The sequence below is a fragment of the Puntigrus tetrazona genome, chromosome 2, assembly GCF_018831695.1.
Source record: "Puntigrus tetrazona isolate hp1 chromosome 2, ASM1883169v1, whole genome shotgun sequence".
Classification (NCBI taxonomy): Eukaryota; Metazoa; Chordata; class Actinopteri; order Cypriniformes; family Cyprinidae; genus Puntigrus; species Puntigrus tetrazona.
Window position 1 is genome coordinate 12,110,032 of NC_056700.1, and position 19,208 is coordinate 12,129,239.

Genomic DNA, 19,208 nt, shown 5'->3' on the forward strand with positions numbered 1-19,208 from the left:
GCTTTTCAAACTCCACAAGTAATTGCTTAAAAACAGTTTCACGCATTGCGGTGCTAATATGTTTCTTGTCAGACGGGAAATGAACTAGTCGCACGAAAGAAAAAAAAAAGGATTTGATCTGTATGATAATCTGATGATGTTATTAAACCTAACTATTTCCTTCTAGCAGCTTGTTCATCTTTCAACTGTTCAATCACAGGTGAAAAGGGCACGTTTTCATTTCTTCCTCAGTTGAATGCATATGTGCATCGTTTTCTATAGAGTCCATTCCTGTTATGGAAGCATTGTGTAATGAGAAGTTTATGGCAGATATACATTTTCTGTTTAATTACTAAGGAGAAAACTATATTTTAATGAGCTTATTGCAACATATTAACCACCAGTGGTGAAAAAAATGCACTACGGTGCCTACAGCACCAAATTTAAATGCTCTGTTAACGGGTTCTTGAAATGTTAAAATGTAAAATTAATTGAAAAAAACTAATGGTCTGTCTAAATCAAAGGATTGTATTGTAACTCTCGTTTTTGATGAACAAAAAAATCTATTACATTGTGTTTCAGTTTTGCTCTCAAAAAGAGTGACAAGTTAATATGTTTGGATTAGTGTTCTATAGCAAACAAAGGCCACTGTAAATTAATTCTTCTCAACAGAGCATCCGTGTTTGCATGGAATTATTATTTAATTAATTTATGAATAGGGTATTGTCCTTGAACTGCGCCAAACCGCCTGAATTCAGGAGGCAATTACTGCCTCAGTCACCTCTTCATCTCTTTTTAAGACTTCACTGAAATCATTAACTGTAAAAAGATATATATTTGGCTTGGCGACCACTGGAGCGTAGAGGATTTTGCACCTATCTCAACTTAAAGCTGCTCTCGGGGAGTTTTTGCCTTACCTTTGCATTTAGCCGGCTCGTATTTGTCCTGATAGAAGTGGATTTTGACTTTATACTCGCATCTGGATGCAGGAAATCATTTTACTAACAGCAATGTTGTTTTAATATCAGTATATTTTACATTCTTGTATTGTCTTGAATTTAATCTTAATATCTTTCAAATTTGTTGGTAGTTTATGTTGGTGTATGGATGACATTTTGCTGAGGCTGTGACCAATGTACTTGATCCACTGTGAAAAGCAAGTATGAAGGCAAAATATAAATATACATGTATTATTATTATTATTATTATGTTGTTACCTGGCCTTTTGGCGTAAACGTACCTTGGTGTACTTTTTAGCAAGACACGAAAATACTTCCAAAATAAATGAACTCTAGAGGCAGTAAAATCTTTATAGCTCACGGAGTACGGAGATGTTCTTGAGAGGCGAGGGGCTCTGTTCAGAACCCGTGTAACTACAATTTAACAAACATTTCAAATCTGCGTAAAAGGAAGTTGAAAATATCAGTTTTGTGTTCGTTAACACTATTGAGTAGTTTTAGGGTTGGATTTGGTGTAGGGCATATTTGCAACTTGATAAAGCATTAACTTTTAGTAATAATCCACAGATATTTTAATTCTGCAGTATATCAACGTACAACGAACAATACAAATGTGCCAGGGTTCACGTATTGAACCAGTGTTTTAGAGTCACTCAGTGGGCATTTCTCTTTGAAACTGCGGTGAAACGTGCAGTAAGGCACGTAAAAACTGTGCCGCACAAAAAGTGCACAGGGGTACATATTTTTATGAGACCTGTTTGCTATTATTACATAGCAGTAACTTGCTTAATTGCATGACACAACAGATCACGTGATGTCAACATGGCAGCGGCCAAGAGGGGCGACCCGCTTTACTTACAATAAAAGATTATTATTTATTTATTTATTATTTTTATTATTATTATTTGTAAAAGTGCCTTGAGTCGTAAGCTCGTTTTAATTACATTTTCCCCCAAAATGCTGTTAGTTTACTTAAGTGTGACAGTTTTTATAAAGCAAAAAATACAGAGTGCCCCTTTTAGCCTATTTAATGAAGTGAAGGTTTTAAGACATTTAATAACGTTTCGCAAGTGACACTCAGTAAAGCTTAATTCTTCCCGATCTGATCTTCTAGCAAACCTGGCGTGGCCACAACTGTCCTCCCTCTGAGCTCGGTGATGCTGAGAAGATCTCCAGTGGCACAGCACCTCCTCCCTCAACGGCGCGCACAGCACCTCCTCGCCTTCAGCACTTGGAGTAGACGGAATGGTTGCGCTACTTGCATCTTAACCGAGGCTTTATCCGCGTGCGCGTAAAACCATTAAGGACAAAAACAACTGGACAAGAATAGAGCGATGCCATCTTGTGACGAAACCTCAATCCAGTTGCGAAAGGAGCAGGATGAATTTATTGCTCTCCAGATTCTTGGCATACCTTCACGTCGGGCTCCAGGTCGCGCTCCAGATGTTTATTTATCCTTGTCATCTGCATCCCCAGCCCTGTCACATTCTGGCACGCATTGGGCACACAGTGCGCTTGGGTGCGCTCCTGCCGACCCGCCAGCAGTCCAGGATACAGGGCGCTCTCAACCGCGCCCTGGTCCACCTCCGGCAAAGTGGGAACAACTTCTTACCGTACAACCTGAGCTTGGAAGTATTGTCCCGGGAACCGCTCAATGGAGACCCGGAGTCCATGTTCAGGTGCGTGTGTCAGGATATCGTTGTTCAGGGAGTCTCGGCGGTGCTTGCCTTCCCTCAGAGCCACGAGGAGCTCGTACAAGTGGAGTTCATGTCCTCGTTTTTGGAAATACCTTTCATCAGCATCATTGAACAGGGCGAACCTCTTAAGACACAGGTAAGCAGCAAACTCGTATTCTTTACTTTTATCCAAAGCGTTCTTTTGATTTTAAGGAAGACATGACTAAACTGTTCCGGCGTCGGTCTTGCTTTCGATGTCAGCGTGCATTTTCCTTATGCTGGTTGTTTTTATTATTCGGTAAGCTATATCAAGTATACTCTTCTCAGCTGTTATTCTTGTTATTGAGGCATAATCAGCATCATAAAATAGTGCATGACAACCGGGAAATGTTTTGTTTCAGCGTTTTTTTTTTTTTTTTTCCACAGTGTGTGTCAAACTTAAATATATTGTTGGATAATTAGTCTTAAACATAATAAGGCTGTCAGAAATCTACAGCTTATTCCTAAAATGTGTAAATGAATGTCAAATAGCTACACTGAGTGTCTAATGTTGTCAACACCCATTTTAAACGTGGGGTTTTATGAATTCTGATTATTTCAAATTAATTATTAGGCCTTCTTCCAAGCCACCTCCCACGCCTGTTTCCTTTTAAAAATTCTGAATTAAAATGGTAAACATAAACAGCAAACAGAATTTGGAACGGTTATAGAAAACTACATAAAACAACATCGAACAACTCTAAAATATAAAACAGCATATACGTGTAATTCACTCTGATGTAGGTCTGCACTGTCTCATTTTGAGCAGTGATTGTGCAAAGCAGTTTGAGAACCCACCGATAGACACCAGAGTTGATACCAGTTCGGTCATTTGCGTAAGCCAGATGTGAAATTATTAACCGGATACTTTTATCCTGTAAACCTATTGCATGTCTGGGACATATAGAGAGGCTCGAGTCTGTAAGAGTTAGAGATGTGGCATGTATTTCAGGTGTTTTTGTCCAGGGGCCGGACACAGAGGTCCTGATGTATTCCAGTGGAACAATCCTAACACTGTTTAGGGCTCAGGATTGAAGCGCGCTGACTCTCGTTAGTATTCTAAGCAGCAAACAGAGCGGATGCCAGTCGCACCAGTTGTTTCTGTCTCCAGCAGTGCAGCCAGTTGCAGCGGTTTCTCCTGGCAGGGAAACCTCAAAAGATTTTCCTCCCGTCAAACTCTGCCAGCATATGGACACAAAGGAACAAAGGCACCCCTGATTTTGCATAAAGAGCCGTGAACAGCGGGTCAGCAGAGAGACTCATCTTTTAAGATGCTCCTTCATAACAGCGTGATTTATCCTACATCTTATAAAGTGTCAGTCAAAAGGCTTTTGTGTCCTGTACATTTTACGGCTGCGTTGCTTGTAAAAGCCGCTTCTTATATAGTGTTATTCTTAGCCAGGGCGAAAAAACATAACCAAGGCCATTTATGTGATTAATGAAAATTATTAGCAAAATGTTTGTGATTGCTTCATTTTGACACAGCCCTCAGGAAGTGTGAAATCATTAGTGCCCATCTTTTTCTTGACAGAGCGAGGCTTGGCTCATGCCATCACTGTGGAGTCGTTAACTTTCCAAATTACTTTAACAAATTAAAAGATATATTTGATGCTATAAATTTCCCTGACTAGCACGGGGAGAAGGATGCTCATATATTTTAGGACTCAACCCCAGGATATTACGCTGTCTGAATGCTTTTCAAAAGCAATATTCTCTATCCTTGAAGAATAACGTATCCTTTCGGCTCTGAAATAGCCATCCACTAGTGTCTTCTACATAGCACTCCTCTGAATTTGCAATCTGAGTGTTTCCCATGAAATATTTTTCATTTCCGTGACTATATATGCCCCAGAGCCAATCAAACGCTGGGTAGATTACCATATTCTTAGCGTGTCTTAAATAATTTTGTTTGCTGACCAAATATGCCAGGCCTGTTTCGTTTGGGAAAATTCCTCTGCTCATCTACGCTTGAATGCTCATTAACTTGTCTCCCTTCAGTAGCAAATATTCCCAAGCACAAAAGGAAGATTAGCACATGCAAAACTCATTTTGTCCCTTTGAATGAAATCACATTCTAATCCAAAGGCCTTTCTCAATTATGCCCCTTTGTTAGCTCACCAGTGGACAACTACTGGAAGGTTATTAAGCTTAATGAATCCTTAATTCAAGAGGGCTGTTGAGACTATCCAAATGTTGATTTTTCAGTTAAACTCCAGTTCGTAACATTCAGAGTGGACCGAGAATGACCTTATTCATGCGCACCTAAATGAAGACATTAATTTGTGAAAAGCTACCGTTATCTTGTAGATGCCCCCTCATTATGTTATAGCATGACCTTTTGCCACTGCAGTCTTGCAGCAATCGTGGAAAAGAGTAACCTTTGGAAAATTGATACCACAGAGCAGGGGTTTCTTAACAGTATACATTTTGAATCTCTAAACCAGGGGTGAGGACCAAGTCGTCAAATGAATATATTTAGATTTAATGAAAAATAAACTAATGTTGAGTAGCTTTTGTTTCAGACCCAATATTGCGACTTTCTTTTGTGCATTTCACTTGTTTTTTGTGTATTTGAGCAACATATAGTGCATGGACATATACAGCTTCTTAATATCAGTACAAAGGTAACAAAATAAATCAATTAAGAAGCACATTGTAAATAAAGTCACATGTGTAAAGCAGCTCTACTACTGAATGAATCTGTGTTGTGAACGAGTTACTTCAATCAAAGATTCAAAAACTCACATAGAAAAAAGTCATAAAACACGTGAAAAAGGATTATGTCAAAATTCACAGTATTCATAAAACAGTATGCAAAAAAAAATATCAGGGTGGCCTACTTTTTCCAGCAAAATGCTGATGTGTGTATCTAATGGACCCAAGCTAGTCAAGTCAAGTCATCTTTATTTATATAGCGCTTTTACCAATACAGATTGTGTCAAAGCACTTTAAAGTATTAAATAGCAAAATATATAGGAAGAATGGTCTCGGTTTAGTTTAGATACTTTAGTTTAGTGCAATTATGTCGACTGATTCCGTGTCTTTATTCCTAAAGAGACTCGCTTGTTTTGATATAAACCAGCATTTTGAATAAGGGGGTTGAATTAATAATTCACTGAATAACTCATAAAGACAGTAACTTGCTGCCACCTACTGTCATATCAGTGTAACACTGAAAAAATCTCCACCACTTACACACAGCCTGTCTGAAACATGCAAACACAGACAACTGAAGTGATATAACTGTCCCAGCACTGTTCAGTGTATATCAGCGCTCCTATTCGAGGACCGGATCTGTTCTATACTGTATTTATGCTGTAAATGACATGGCACACTTTGTAGATTGCAAAGGATCATTCACACAGAATGTGCTTTTGAATTTAAAAGTTGAAATTAAAAGTATAAAAACTCTATCATTCCATAGGAGCGACGGGAAGCATTTCAGTACGAATGTTAAAATGTGTTCTGTGTAAATGGCCCCAAAGTCAAAGAAAGTGATGCAAGAGTAGATACATTATCGCAACGCACATTGTAAAATGGAGTGCCGTGATATTGTGTTGAAATTGAATTTTAAGGAAAATGAGCACAAACCCTTCTTGTCCGTTATTTGCATGCGCAGTGTAGCATGTAAAATGCATGGCTGAAGTAAACCATACAACATTACTCATTTCTGTGCACTGCACTAAAGAAATATTAAAAGCACCTGGCGCGCAAGCACTTATTAGTCATAGAGGTGGTCTGCGCTCCTTCTGTTGATACAATGCCATGCACACATGCATGCAAGTCACCACCTATTCCCTGCCGGAACAATGCTGATCATCGGAGCATTGCTGCTGTGATTGTCTGCAGCCTGGATCGCTCCATTATGGAGGCCGAGGGTGTAAATAAAGTGTGAAATACCTGGAGGAGATGGTCTGTAATCTCCCACATGTGCAGGGCTGAGATAAGCACAGATGGGCCGCTGAGGTCTGTGACAGTAAGGATGCGGGAAGAGCGTGGTGCATCAGCCAGGTGAGGAAGAATGCTGCGAGCTGCGCTCATGGGGCCGAGATGGCTCAGTGTTGCCAGGCACTTAGCATTACAGCACCCCAGCACATTCATACGATTTAATACACAGCCGCGTATGTGGTTTAATACCATCTGGATTTGGGTTAATGCCCATATACTGTAAGCCGAGAATGCTCTGACCCATCAAAACTAATTGAGCAAGTAAGCTGAGGGACGTTTTTAGACGCTGCGAGCTGGTGTATGTGTCTTAAAAAAAGAGTTTTTCTCTATTTTGATGCAGTTGCAAGAATATGAGAGTTTAATTGAATCTAAAAGTCTGTTTCCAATAAGTGGCACGACTGTGCCCTGAGGTACTTATGACTCTTTCCCGACCTTATACCTTATTTCCTCTCTAAAATGTGTGTCTTTGAAAATTCAACCCTCTTTCTGCCTGAGGTGAGCTTTGAAGTGGTGCCTGATCCCTCAATATAAGGTGATTGAGTTTTCACTTTGCTTCTGAATACGGTGCTTCGTTGAACGAATCTCTCTGCCGTTCAGATCTCATGACAGAAATGATTCATTGTCTTTATTTTGGCTGTTGGCAGCATTACGGTGGGCACAGCGCTGACCAGGCTCCACTGATGCCAGCGATGCCTCTCCAGAGCGGCTAATTCTTGTTTTGTTATGGAATGAATATTTGATGCTGTTTTTATTGTGCTAATCATAGCGTACTTCACTGCTCATAGCGAAACAATGAACAGTCTGTTGATCTTTTTATCAGTTCGATCATCTCACTGACATTATAAATCAATTTTCCTTTGAAGGATCCATTCAGCTTGGCTCTGGTTGGGGTCCGTATCTCAATCTGCAATCTTATAGCCTCTCTGATTGCTTTGATGATGGAGAAAACACACAGAAAGAGAAACAGCAGCGTCTGTTCGTTTTGGCATGGGAACCTGCAAACGGCATCTATTCTGAATGGGGGAGAGATTTGCATAAGCGGGTATTACAGTTTAGCACTATGGGTACTTTTGATGCAAAGTTCCCTTCTGTGTGTCAAAGTCTCTCTGTAAGTCATTTTCCATCTCTTCTCCCTCTTCTTTTTATTTCCATTAGTTTTGTCTTATCTCTTTCACCCAACTCTCTCGTGAGTATGTTTCAATTATCTTCCCCTTTTTTGAAGGGATAGGAAAAAAAGAGACTTGGGCTGGATAACAAGACGGAAGATGTGACAACCGTTCCCATCATGCATGAGGCACACAAACTCAGCTCTGCTATCATGCTTATTAATAACTGCGCATGCACTCCCGTACAAAAATGCCTCTGCCTCAGTTAAGCTGTAAGTGAGGCCTTATTTAACTTGCATCGGTTCGTAAAATACGCTCCTGCACTTAGAGGAGTATTCAGAGTGTAGAACAAGTTAAGTTCATTCGACAGCATCTGTGGCATGATGTCTGCTACAAAAAACTTGTTTTGTTGCTCCTTAAAAATTAAATAAAAATGGAGAATAATTTTACAATAAAATGAAGAAAATTTTGAGCTGTAAAGGGATCACCGTTATAGGTGAACAAAATGACCTTACAAAAGAGGAGCAAATAAAGAGAGTGTTGATCAAGCGAGCGAAAAATGTTACATTTAGTTATCTGTTTGTAATTTAATGCTAAGGTAACATAACACAAAGTAACATTTTGTTTAATTAACATGTCATGTTAATAGATATGGAAACACATAATCACGATCTGAAAATGCAAAAGGGTGCAGATTAAAATGCTAATTTTGGTGGTTTTAAAATTGCCCCTTTCATTTTTTTGCTTTTTTAAACAGGGTGAAGGCAATTAATTGTTAATCAACATTATATTACAAATTCTAGTGATTGAGTTTAACTTGTATTGAACCCAGAGTATTTCTTCCAACACCAGCGGCACTTTTAGTTCTACTTATTTTACGAGCAGTTAGGATTTATATCGCTCGTCAAAGCTTTTATTGTTTTTAATGGCAGTTGAGAAAGGAGAAATTAACACAGTTTTTCTCTGAAGCAGCAGTAGACTTTTCACCTACAGATTCATTAGTATCCACCCTCATTCAGATAACTAAAAATGTTTTCCCTGTAATGTAATGTGCCTGAAGCGGGGTCGACCTTAAGCTTTTAATGTTTTTTTGCAGTTACAGTGCAATATGGAGCTTGTCTTCTAAGATACTCTCAGTGCTAACCGGGGATACGCGGAGACAGCCGCACGGAAGTGTTTATTCAGCTCTGTCAGACTCACTTACTGTTGGCTGCGTGTTGCTGATGATTGCAGACATTGTGCTGAATTACCTTTTGTGCCTTCCTGCACCTTCTTGCAAGGTTGTCCAGCCCCCCTAAATGCACACTGCTTGGCTATCAGAATTCTTGTTAACTTTCATCTTTTTTTTTTCATCTACGGTTTGCCATTTCAAGGGAATCTGAAAACATGACCTGCACTGCCTTGACATCTCCAATAACATTGTTTTCCTCTATATAGACGACAAAGAGGACTTAAGGGTGCAGATGTCAACTGCCCATATTTATTTACAGCTTCACCTTTGAAACCGCAGGCATTATGAAACACTTGAACATCAGCCGTCATTAATAATGAATCACTCTCTCATCATGATTTAATGAGGGTTCAGATGCCCTGCACGAGGAAGCGCTGACAGGTAAAACTATTGCTTTTACAGTTAGAAACTGATTTTACATTTAATGCCAAACAAAAATAATAGACTTTCACTCTTCATTAGCTAGCCATCGTATTTTCTTCCACTGGAAATCCATCAAACCACCAACTACTTTGAATAGACAGCAGATGAAAGGTATGTCCTTTTGCCATTTTGGTCTTGTTAAAAAACGAACCACCATTTTAAAAATTAGACACAATATTGTATGTAGGTATTGGTTTTGTGTTTATTATTTATAACCTTTCAAGAGGGTTATAGATATGCTATTTTATATATGTGCGAAATACATACATATATTCATTCATCATGCCTTTGAACAATTATTATTTTTTATTCTAATTTATTATTGCCATGATGTTTTTACCTGAGAAATTGCCTCACAAAAGATAAAGTTATTATTGTATTAATTAAGAAAAACATTAATTGGGCAAAACAAAAATGTAGCTTTAGAAAGATACCGAATGATTCAAAAGATTCTGAATAGAATCGAACTCGAGCAAACAGACGAAATTGCATTTAACATGTAACAATAGGAACTCCTTGTTTAATAAACAGGAAAAACAGTATCACTTTTGCAATTGTGCAGATATTGGTTAATACATTTTTTTGGACATTGAATCTACATCTTGAATATTAGGGGCATGTACATGTATTCCAATATAGGCTACATAAGTCGTCCTGCATCATGTTCGTCAGCAGTGGCATTCAATCAAGAAAATGACAAACACGTCTTGTATTAAAAATAACTTTAACACATTTTTTGCACAATTACTCTTGCCAAATTAACATTAAATTGACAGCCCTGCAATCGTAGAGCCTTTCTGTTAACATTAAATTGACATTTTAATAAATAGCAGCCTTTATGTTCGAGAGTGAATAATCATATCTGTAATTTCTTTGCATAAAATGGGTTGAAAAGCCCATTGAACTTTAAGAGAGTCTAATGAAATGAATACTTCAGTCCAGAAGACTTACAAAGATAACTCTAGCTCTATCTGCTTTTAGTCCCAAATGATACACCTTCTCCAGAATTCATTGCTTTCAGTCTCGGAGCAATATATCCATCAAATCACCTATATCTTAGAATAACAGTCTCCTTCTTGCTGAATTTTAGATCATCTTTACGTTCATATGTCCTGCTGCAGACTTTTATATACTCTTCCCAAAGCCACCAACCAGAAGCCTTCATCTCGCCACAGCCTGATAAATTTCCACCCACCAACAGACTCTGTTTTTTGGCATCCCGACCTCCTGGGAGGATTCAGGCCTGCCGTATTCAGACATCGATTGCAAAATGTTATTCTTTTTGAGCAGAGACCATGTAAATGTCAACCAAAACTTGAAAAGGGATGACTGATCCAAGCATGAAATCATCATTATCTGCAAAGAACAGACCAATAGTCTTTGGATTAGGGAAATTCAGCGATGACAAACAGAGAGGTGCTGTGGCGCTTTCCAAAAATGAGCAATTGGAACGTGAGCTTAAAAGCAGTTGTCGTGAATCTACGTTTTTAACTGAAGACACCCATAGAAAAAAAACAATATTTTGTTAAATCCTCTCACTTTATCACAAGCCATCATCATAATTGGCTTTCCAGCCATTAGCAATAATAAAGCCAGTTTATATCTTTTATATCATAGTTTTTTAGCGACACCATCAACTTACATGTAGCAACGTTTCATGGGTCAGGCTTAACAGGGTTACTCAAATCATAAATTTATCCTCAAGTTAATTAAAATTTTATCAATTATTAATGGATAATTAATCATGTCATTAATCCTGGGACACATTACACGTCATGCATCATACATTAGGATCTTTTCGGAAGCCCACCGTGGAGCAGGCCTACCGTCGGCCAGGCTTTAAATCAGATACCCGTTTCACTGAAGATATTTTTGCGTAAAGCCTGAAAAGATTACTCTTTACTTGTGATGTCCTTTGCACGTTTCAAACGCTATCAGTCAACATTCTGAGAGCAGCTTTGCATACGAAGCGCCTAGATGAGGCCGGGCCGAGCGGGCTGCATATACAGAGAGAGGATTTCAATGCACTTCAGGCTGACTGTGGATGGCAGCTCTCACTGCTTAGTGCTTTCCTTGCTAATTGAGCAAAACGCAGCGCACGCCTTGCGGAAGTAATGCTAATGAACTTCTTAGTGATCTGAAAGTTTTAACACGGCTCTGTACATTTATTTACATCACAGTTAAAAGGATTTTTGAACACTGTTTCAGAGAGTGACAAATGAGGATTTAGAGGGTGTTGGTTTGAACAAATTGCTCCCAAGTGTACTTTATATGTAGATTTCCTGTAACTGAGGAACGTATTTCGGTAGAGGTGCAGGTAAGAAGGCATCTGATCTGGTGAAAAGGTCTCATCTGGCCATCGGAGCACTAATAGCATTCAGACTTGTTGAAATTAAACAGAAAAGTTAACGTTAACCTTTTCTTATCAGGCTGACTTAACTGAAGCCAATTAAGCAGGCACTTTTTGGATGAGCAGCAGGAACATATAATTAGATTTTCATTATACTTTTATTTTGTCTTTAGATAATTATTTAGATAGCTTTCCCAAAGGTATCTAATTATGATGTTAATACAATGTATTAATCAGTGTTCTGCTATATTAAATTGTAGCTTTTAGTGTTATTACATAATTAACATAAGAACTAAAAAAGTCATTTGTTTTTAGTACTTTTTTGCCATCATAAATTTGAAACGGGCATTTAAAAATGTTTTTCAAGGGGATAAAACAATTTTAAATTAGGCAGCATTAACGACTTAAAATTTGTATTTGCATTAATCATTTGGTACAATGCACTTATTGTGTATATTATACTTATATTGTACTTATTGTAATTTGTAATTATACCGTTGACCGATTCCTTACACCTTAACCCACCTTAAACCTATGTAGAGCACCAAACCTATTCTTAACCAGACCCGTATCCCACCTCAATTGCAGTTTTGCAATACAGTATGAACACAATAAGTACATTGTACTTATTTTTTTATGCAGGTACATAGTATTGAAAGCCCCCTAATATGAAGTGTGACCGTACTTTCTATCCCTATTCAATTCGCAGACACAACAATAAGTTCAAAAATGTGTAAAAATTGCAGTTTGTGTAGTTCAACATGTTAGTTTCAGACAGAACCAATGACAGGAACTTTGGACAGGGCTACCTGTTTGCCCAATGGCAGACGAGTTGGTATATTTATTTATTGGCATTGAGGCAAAATTACATACTAGTTTAAATACCAAACCTTGTAAGGATGACCCAGACCTTTGAGAGTTACCAAGAGCGCACTCCTGCTTTGTCAACATTAGGTCCTTAAGCACAGCACTAAATCACATCTCTTCGAGGACTGTCTTTGGAATTAACAGAAAGGCCGCCGCTAAAGTTTATTCCCTAGATCTTTTAAATTTCTCTGCTGGAATATCTGAAAGGGTATATCTAATTCCCAAGCAGGGAGCCGCGCATATTTTGCCAGCCTTTGTAGCAGTTTCCATTTAATGAAAAAGTAATAGATGAAGCTTTATGATTGTAATCTAATTTCTCGAGTAATACGTCAAACTAATGTCCAAAGAATTTGTCAAACTCATTGTTTTGCTGTCTGACACTTTTCGCACCTTCACCGAGGACTCATTCCTCTGGCGTGCGCTGGTGCATGTTTAAGATTCTGTTCTGGTGAATTTGGACAGGATCATTTGGTAAATCACCTCATTCATAAACTCGCATTTCCCCAAATGGCTTTCATTTTCAAATATTACTTTATCGCCCAGTGGGAGTGCGTAGTGCACTATTCACCAGGCCTAATGTGAGTGATCGCTCTTATTATAAAGTGTAAAAAAAAATATTTTGATTTCAAAGCCTCATTACAGTGCTGTTTTCTATCCTATGGTGTTCTAAATTTATGGGCTTTTCTTTCACTCAAGGAATGGGACATTTTTGCAGTGTCATATTAGGGTCACTGTGGAGCAAACAAGATTTGGAAATGTTATCAAGACTAATAACAGGTCGGAGTCTAGGCAGCTAACATTTAATAACACAGAAATGCCATTATACTTCAGATGCAAACTGGCTGCAGCGGTGCACACAGGACAGTGATGTAGTGATATACACAAAAAAAATGTAACAAGCAGCAGTAACAAGGGGGGGAAAAAAACACTTTCCGCCCTTGGAGAAGAAAACAATCACAGTTTGGGGCAAAATGCTCACACTGGCAGCTGCTGAAAGAGCTGAGCTTTGGGTTTCTTGGCTTTGGTTTCTCTTTCATCATTACACCATGTAAAGTTTTGATTCCTGTACCACATATGCACAGTTAAGATAAGAAAATTAATATGCGGTTTTAGTCACAGCTTTTGACACATAGAATTTTTAGCATTCTGATCTCACTGCAATTGATTACCACTAATCATGCCTAATTCCTAAAGCAATCAATTAACTCTATGATTCATAAATTATTAAAGCACAGAACAAAATAAATACAAATACAAAATAAGAATCTTCCTTTACCTAAAAAATACATTATATTATATATATATATATATATATATATATATATATATATATATATATATATATATATATATATATATATATATATATATTAAATTATATATATATATAATTTTTTTGTGAGAGAAAATCTTACTATTGAAGTTTATACATAATATAAGCACACACACACAATATTAAATTATTCTTGTTCAAAACTGCAAACAAATGATAAAAAAGTTAAAATAATATAAATATAATCTGGATTTTTTCCCCCTGTCTTTTTCACCTAATATATCATAAGGAATTATGCATATTTGAATGTAGCCAGAGACATATAGTAAAGACATACAGACATACAGAATCATCATAAGTAAGGGTTAAAAGCTGTCATACATGGTGGCTTGAGTATGAGTTTAGTAGTGGACACTGTGCATCAGAAGTTTCTTTTCTTTCATGTTTTAATTGTTATCATAGCAAATCAGAAATGTAAAACAAGACATGAGGCACTTTGATGATAATGCAGTGATTATGAAGAGCTGCCATCTCTCTGCTTATCTGATGCTGAAGTGAGCCTCGGGTGCAGTTGGAGACTTGGGGATGTCACACGTTTGCTAACACAAGCTTATGCCTAATGATGTGGCTAACTAAACACAGAGGGGATGCCACTCAATATGGCAGATTGAGCAAGTATTTAAGCATTGCTTTCAGGCCACATGAACACTTTACGAAGCATGATAGCTACTCTTGACATCACATATATAAGCTGCTCACCATTTTTTATTATGCTAAACCCTTTTTTCTATACTATTTTACATAAATAGTGTAGATACATGAGCATAAATCACTCCTCAGGTCATAACACCCCAAACAATTTATATATATAATAATATATTGCATAAATCACTGCTTTATCCCCGCATGATCCTCTATATATGTCACTCGGAGATCCAAAGAGAGACTAATTTTAATTCTGTTGTAATTTTTTGCAAGCCTGTGTAGGTATTTCAAAATTATTCATGTTGGCAAATCTTTTAGCGGTTCACACAGTGGTCTTTCTTAATTAAGTTACTGTCACTCTTAATAGAGGAGACGCAGTATCGATGTATCTTTCCCTCACATTTCTCTCTGCCATCATATTTCTTTCCTCAAAACATTGTGAGGCAGAATTTTATATCAAGATAAGCATTTTTACGACATTAAAGCACTTTGGCACAACACTGTGGAACTAAGAAGATGAAAAAAAAAAAAGTTGATTACAGAATAAGGATGAGTCAGGATGGTTGACTAGTCGCCCACAAACCAATTACTGAATTAGTGAGGTCGGCAAGGTCTGATTTTATTTTTTGTAGCTTCTTTTCAGAGCAGATTTTAGCATTGCAAACGTCTAGCCTCAGGGAATTGGTCTTTAAATTCATGTCTATTAAAGCACTGCATCAAAACACAGCTTCTGTTAACAAGTCTGCATATAAATGTCAAGGCAATTACTATTGGGCTTCAGATCGCCTGATGTGAACAATGGCCTATTATTTAGCAGAATCCCAAGGTTACCATTTTTGTGTTGACTCTGAAATTTGTGTGATATTAAAGGTTATAGATATTTAGCCTAATTTGTTGAATATCTGACATTTAAGGTACTATTTACCATGGGCTGTTCGATGTCTGCTGTTTTTTAAATGTTAGTCTGTATATACATGCAGATAAAAATTTTAGGCTGTTGCGTCATATTTTGCACCCCAAATGTTGTGTTTTTGATGTGGCGTGTCAAGTTAAAAATAGTTTTGCTTTTAGAAACACATCTTGACACCTGGTTTCTGTTTCATTCTGTTATGCTCCCTCAGGCTGTTACTCAAAGCAAGACCCAAGGGTTAAAGATCTGACTTTTTTGCCTGGCCCTGTTAGCCCCTTCTGCCAGTTGTCATCTGACCATCTTTGAAACGTCTCTCAGCATTAGTAGCCTTTAATTCTGATAAAATAGTAGATATTTTACCAGAGCACTTAAAAGTGGGTCCCAATGGGTTTTTCTTATGTCACAACTCAGGATAATTACCCTTTGTCAATGGCAGTGCCCTGACAAAAACCTGTGTGGTGGAAATGACCCAAACACATATTATACAGGGTTTCCTTCAAGGGATAGTTCAAAAAAATTGATTAAAACATAAAAGAAGATATTTTGAGAAATGTTTCAGTGTTGTGTTTTGTCTGTACAATGGAGCCTTTTTACAAGATTGTGATTGTATTTCAACAGTCATTAGAATCATAAATCCTTGAAAGTGTTTTATACTTAGATTATACTGTTGAAAAAAATAGTATATGATGGTTAGGTAGTCTACGTTTTGAAGAATGGCTGCTGGTTTAAGCTGGCCTTTAGTTAGTCATGTGCTGGTCCCAAGCTTGTCCTAAGCAACTAGCTCCCGCTCAGGACCAGCTTAAACCAGCTCAAACCAGCAGCCATGCTTCAAAACATGGCTAACTAGCATATGCTGTTTGTTTTACCAACAAAGTACTTTGTATTACAGTATTATATCACATTTGCATCAAATTACAAAAATAAAGAATTTAGTCAACGCTAATGCAAGGGTGTTTTTAATGTGGCATCAATGGGAGACCTTCTTACTGCCATTGTCAGTCTCCAAATTTTTTTTCCTTGGACAATTGTGAAAACACTATTTTTTCTATCACTATTTGAGCAAATGGGGGATACAAATAATATATATCTCTGGTACACATTCACTGCTCTTGAAGAAACCCCAAGAATGTGAAAAAGGTCTATGAAAGTTAGTCGTAGCCAAAACAAAAAAAGTAATGGCGGTTTAGAACAATTATAGGTGAGTAAATTAACCAGTTAGTCATTCTGTCAACTCACTGTCTAGTAATGTATGAAAATCTGTAGCTTTGCACATCCCTGCTATTTGGCGGTAATTTGTGAAATTAAATGCAGAATGTGTAAAACAGTCCTTAATTTCAAAATTAGGTTCCTCACCAAACCACCATCTATCAGAGCAGAAATCATTGGGTTTTACTAGAGTTTAGCGTCTGTTTCAGGTAGATAGGCAGTAATTTCCAATTTCTCTGCTCAATTATGGTTTGTTTATGGATCAGGTGGCGTTGCGGTGTGAGAGTGGCAGATAGATTCAGCACATCCGTCCTTCACACCTGCACCATAATTTGATGGCCAAACTACTGTTTGTATTAGTTTGCGAAACCTGTATGCCGCTGTATTAGATATTAATGAAATGTTACTCTACAGCATTTGGACCATTTATGAGACGTCAGGAGAAAAAACAGCTCCCATTTATTTCTCCCCGGTGTTAAGACAGATTGTGGAAATTGCTCGCAAGGTGTGGGAAAAGTGGAAATGGAAATAGACATTTCCCGCTAAACTTCCAAGACGGGGAGAACAAATCAAACTGCTCATGCTGCTCAGATGCTGTCAGCTTGTGGATCCATTTAGACGTGAGAAGGGTAAAGTCCTACCGGGCGCAGGTATTGTTTGGAGGAGCAGCTGTTTTCAGATCGATTGAGCAATGAGAGGCCTGAAGGCTGAAAGTTTGCCTTCACATAGAAGGTGTTTGTTTGTTTGTTTGCTTGTTCGTTTGCTATTCACCTGGCATCACCTGGATTTACTGGTAAATAAAAGATAAGCCTGCCCCAGTTCTCTCTTCTTATCTAAGCTCCCATATGTACCCAACAGAACCCTGGGACCCCCTTGGTCCATTTCTGTTTTTTGAAGCCCTATTCTTTTGTTTCAGCAGAGCAGAACTTGGAGACCAAATGAATGGCGTGTTTTTATCTTTCTTCTTCAAATTCATCCGGTTTGGCATCGCCACATGGAGTCGTCAGCATGCGTGCTAATTCGTGTGCCCTAAGTAGCAGTGAAAGTCACAGGGACGCATGTCAGAGCCGCTGGCGGTAATGTTATTCCAGTCACACAGGTTTTAACTTTGCGTGGGGACTCCTCTTCAGCTCCGCAGCCCCGTGCTGCTCGCTCGCAGCCCCCCACTAGGTTCAAACAGTCGCTCTCCTCCTCAGAACACCCAAGCATCCAATCTTTCACTCTCACGGCACATTCATGCACGCCTCCCTGTCAGTCCACATCAGAAACAGCAGAGTGTCTGCGCAGAAATGGCCAGGAGCAATTTCAGATGAGAGCTGACGGCTCTTCCTTACTGTTTTAGTGTCTGGTTTTTATTCAAGTGATTCAAATGTTTCCAAGATTGCATCAATACGAATGTTGTGTTCAGTGTTCTTGAGTATGAGGTCATCATAAGTTCAGAGTAAGTAATATATTCCTCTATTTGCCTATAAGGCAGCTTTGGGAGATGGAAGTCACAGGAGATCTAACACTCTCCCCAGACTTCCCTCTTACTTATTCAAACGTAGAGTCATTAGGGAATACAATACGCATTTGCAGCCTGAAGATATCTGTATTTTTTTGGTGGGATTTGTTTTTTGTTTTGATGAGTCAGTGGGGAGACCTTATCTAATTGCAATTCAATTTCTTTATTTCTTAGTTTTGTTGCACTTTTTTTCTAATAAAAATTGTATTTTCAATGTAAAATATGTTTATAAATTATTAGTATTTTATTGAGTATTGGCCTTTTGTAACTAAATAAAATATATTAAACAAATGATAAATATCACTACACTAATATTTCATTTTAAAATGCAAAAATAGTATTAAAATATTATAATAAAAGTAATATACAGCACGTGTTTAAAATTACATTATGTATATTAATGGCTGTTAAACTGTTGAACCATTGAGCAGGGAGCTCTTATAGCAGGGGTGCAAAACAACACTGCAGAGTTTAATTCCAATTCTGCTCAAAAACACATACCATGTAGTTTTCAAATAAGCCTGAAGGAATTGATTTGCTGTATCAGGTGTGTTTGAAACTAAACTCTGTAGGGCTGTGACCCTACATGAACCCAGTTTTACACCCCTGTCTTAAAACTTCTCTTTTGTGGACAGCAACTGGTATATACAAAACAAAAAGTTTGGAAAGATTGTTGGTGCTTCCCCAGAATGCACGTTATAAGCAACTAAAACTCAGTACATGTGGAGCAGCATATCCTGTGAACTGAGCTGTTCTCAAACACTGAAAACTCTGGATCACAATCAGCTTGTGCGTAACAAAACACACAAGCATTTCACACTGCATATATTTGTGTTAAAAGGTTAATTTACTCCAAAATAAAATTCTGTCATTAATTACTTACCTTCATGTCGTTCCAAATCTTCCAAGACCTTCATTCATCTTCAGAACACAAATTGAGATATTTTTGCCGAAATCAGAGAGCTATCTGACCCTCTATAGACAGCAATACAACTAAAATAATCCAGGTCCAGAAACACAGTAAATACATCT

General features: G+C 37.9%; 1 protein-coding gene across 1 annotated transcript in view; it reads left to right on the plus strand.

Annotated features, from left to right (window-relative positions):
- Window positions 1-1,924: 1,924 nt before the first annotated feature.
- The window catches only part of grin3ba (glutamate receptor, ionotropic, N-methyl-D-aspartate 3Ba), a 38,214-nt gene continuing 20,930 nt past the window's right edge, over window positions 1,925-19,208 (plus strand). Inside the window, exon 1 of the mRNA XM_043256052.1 lies at window positions 1,925-2,771. Coding sequence (XP_043111987.1) covers window positions 2,319-2,771 — 453 coding nt within the window. The 5' untranslated portion in view covers window positions 1,925-2,318. The remainder of the gene's footprint in view (window positions 2,772-19,208) is intronic.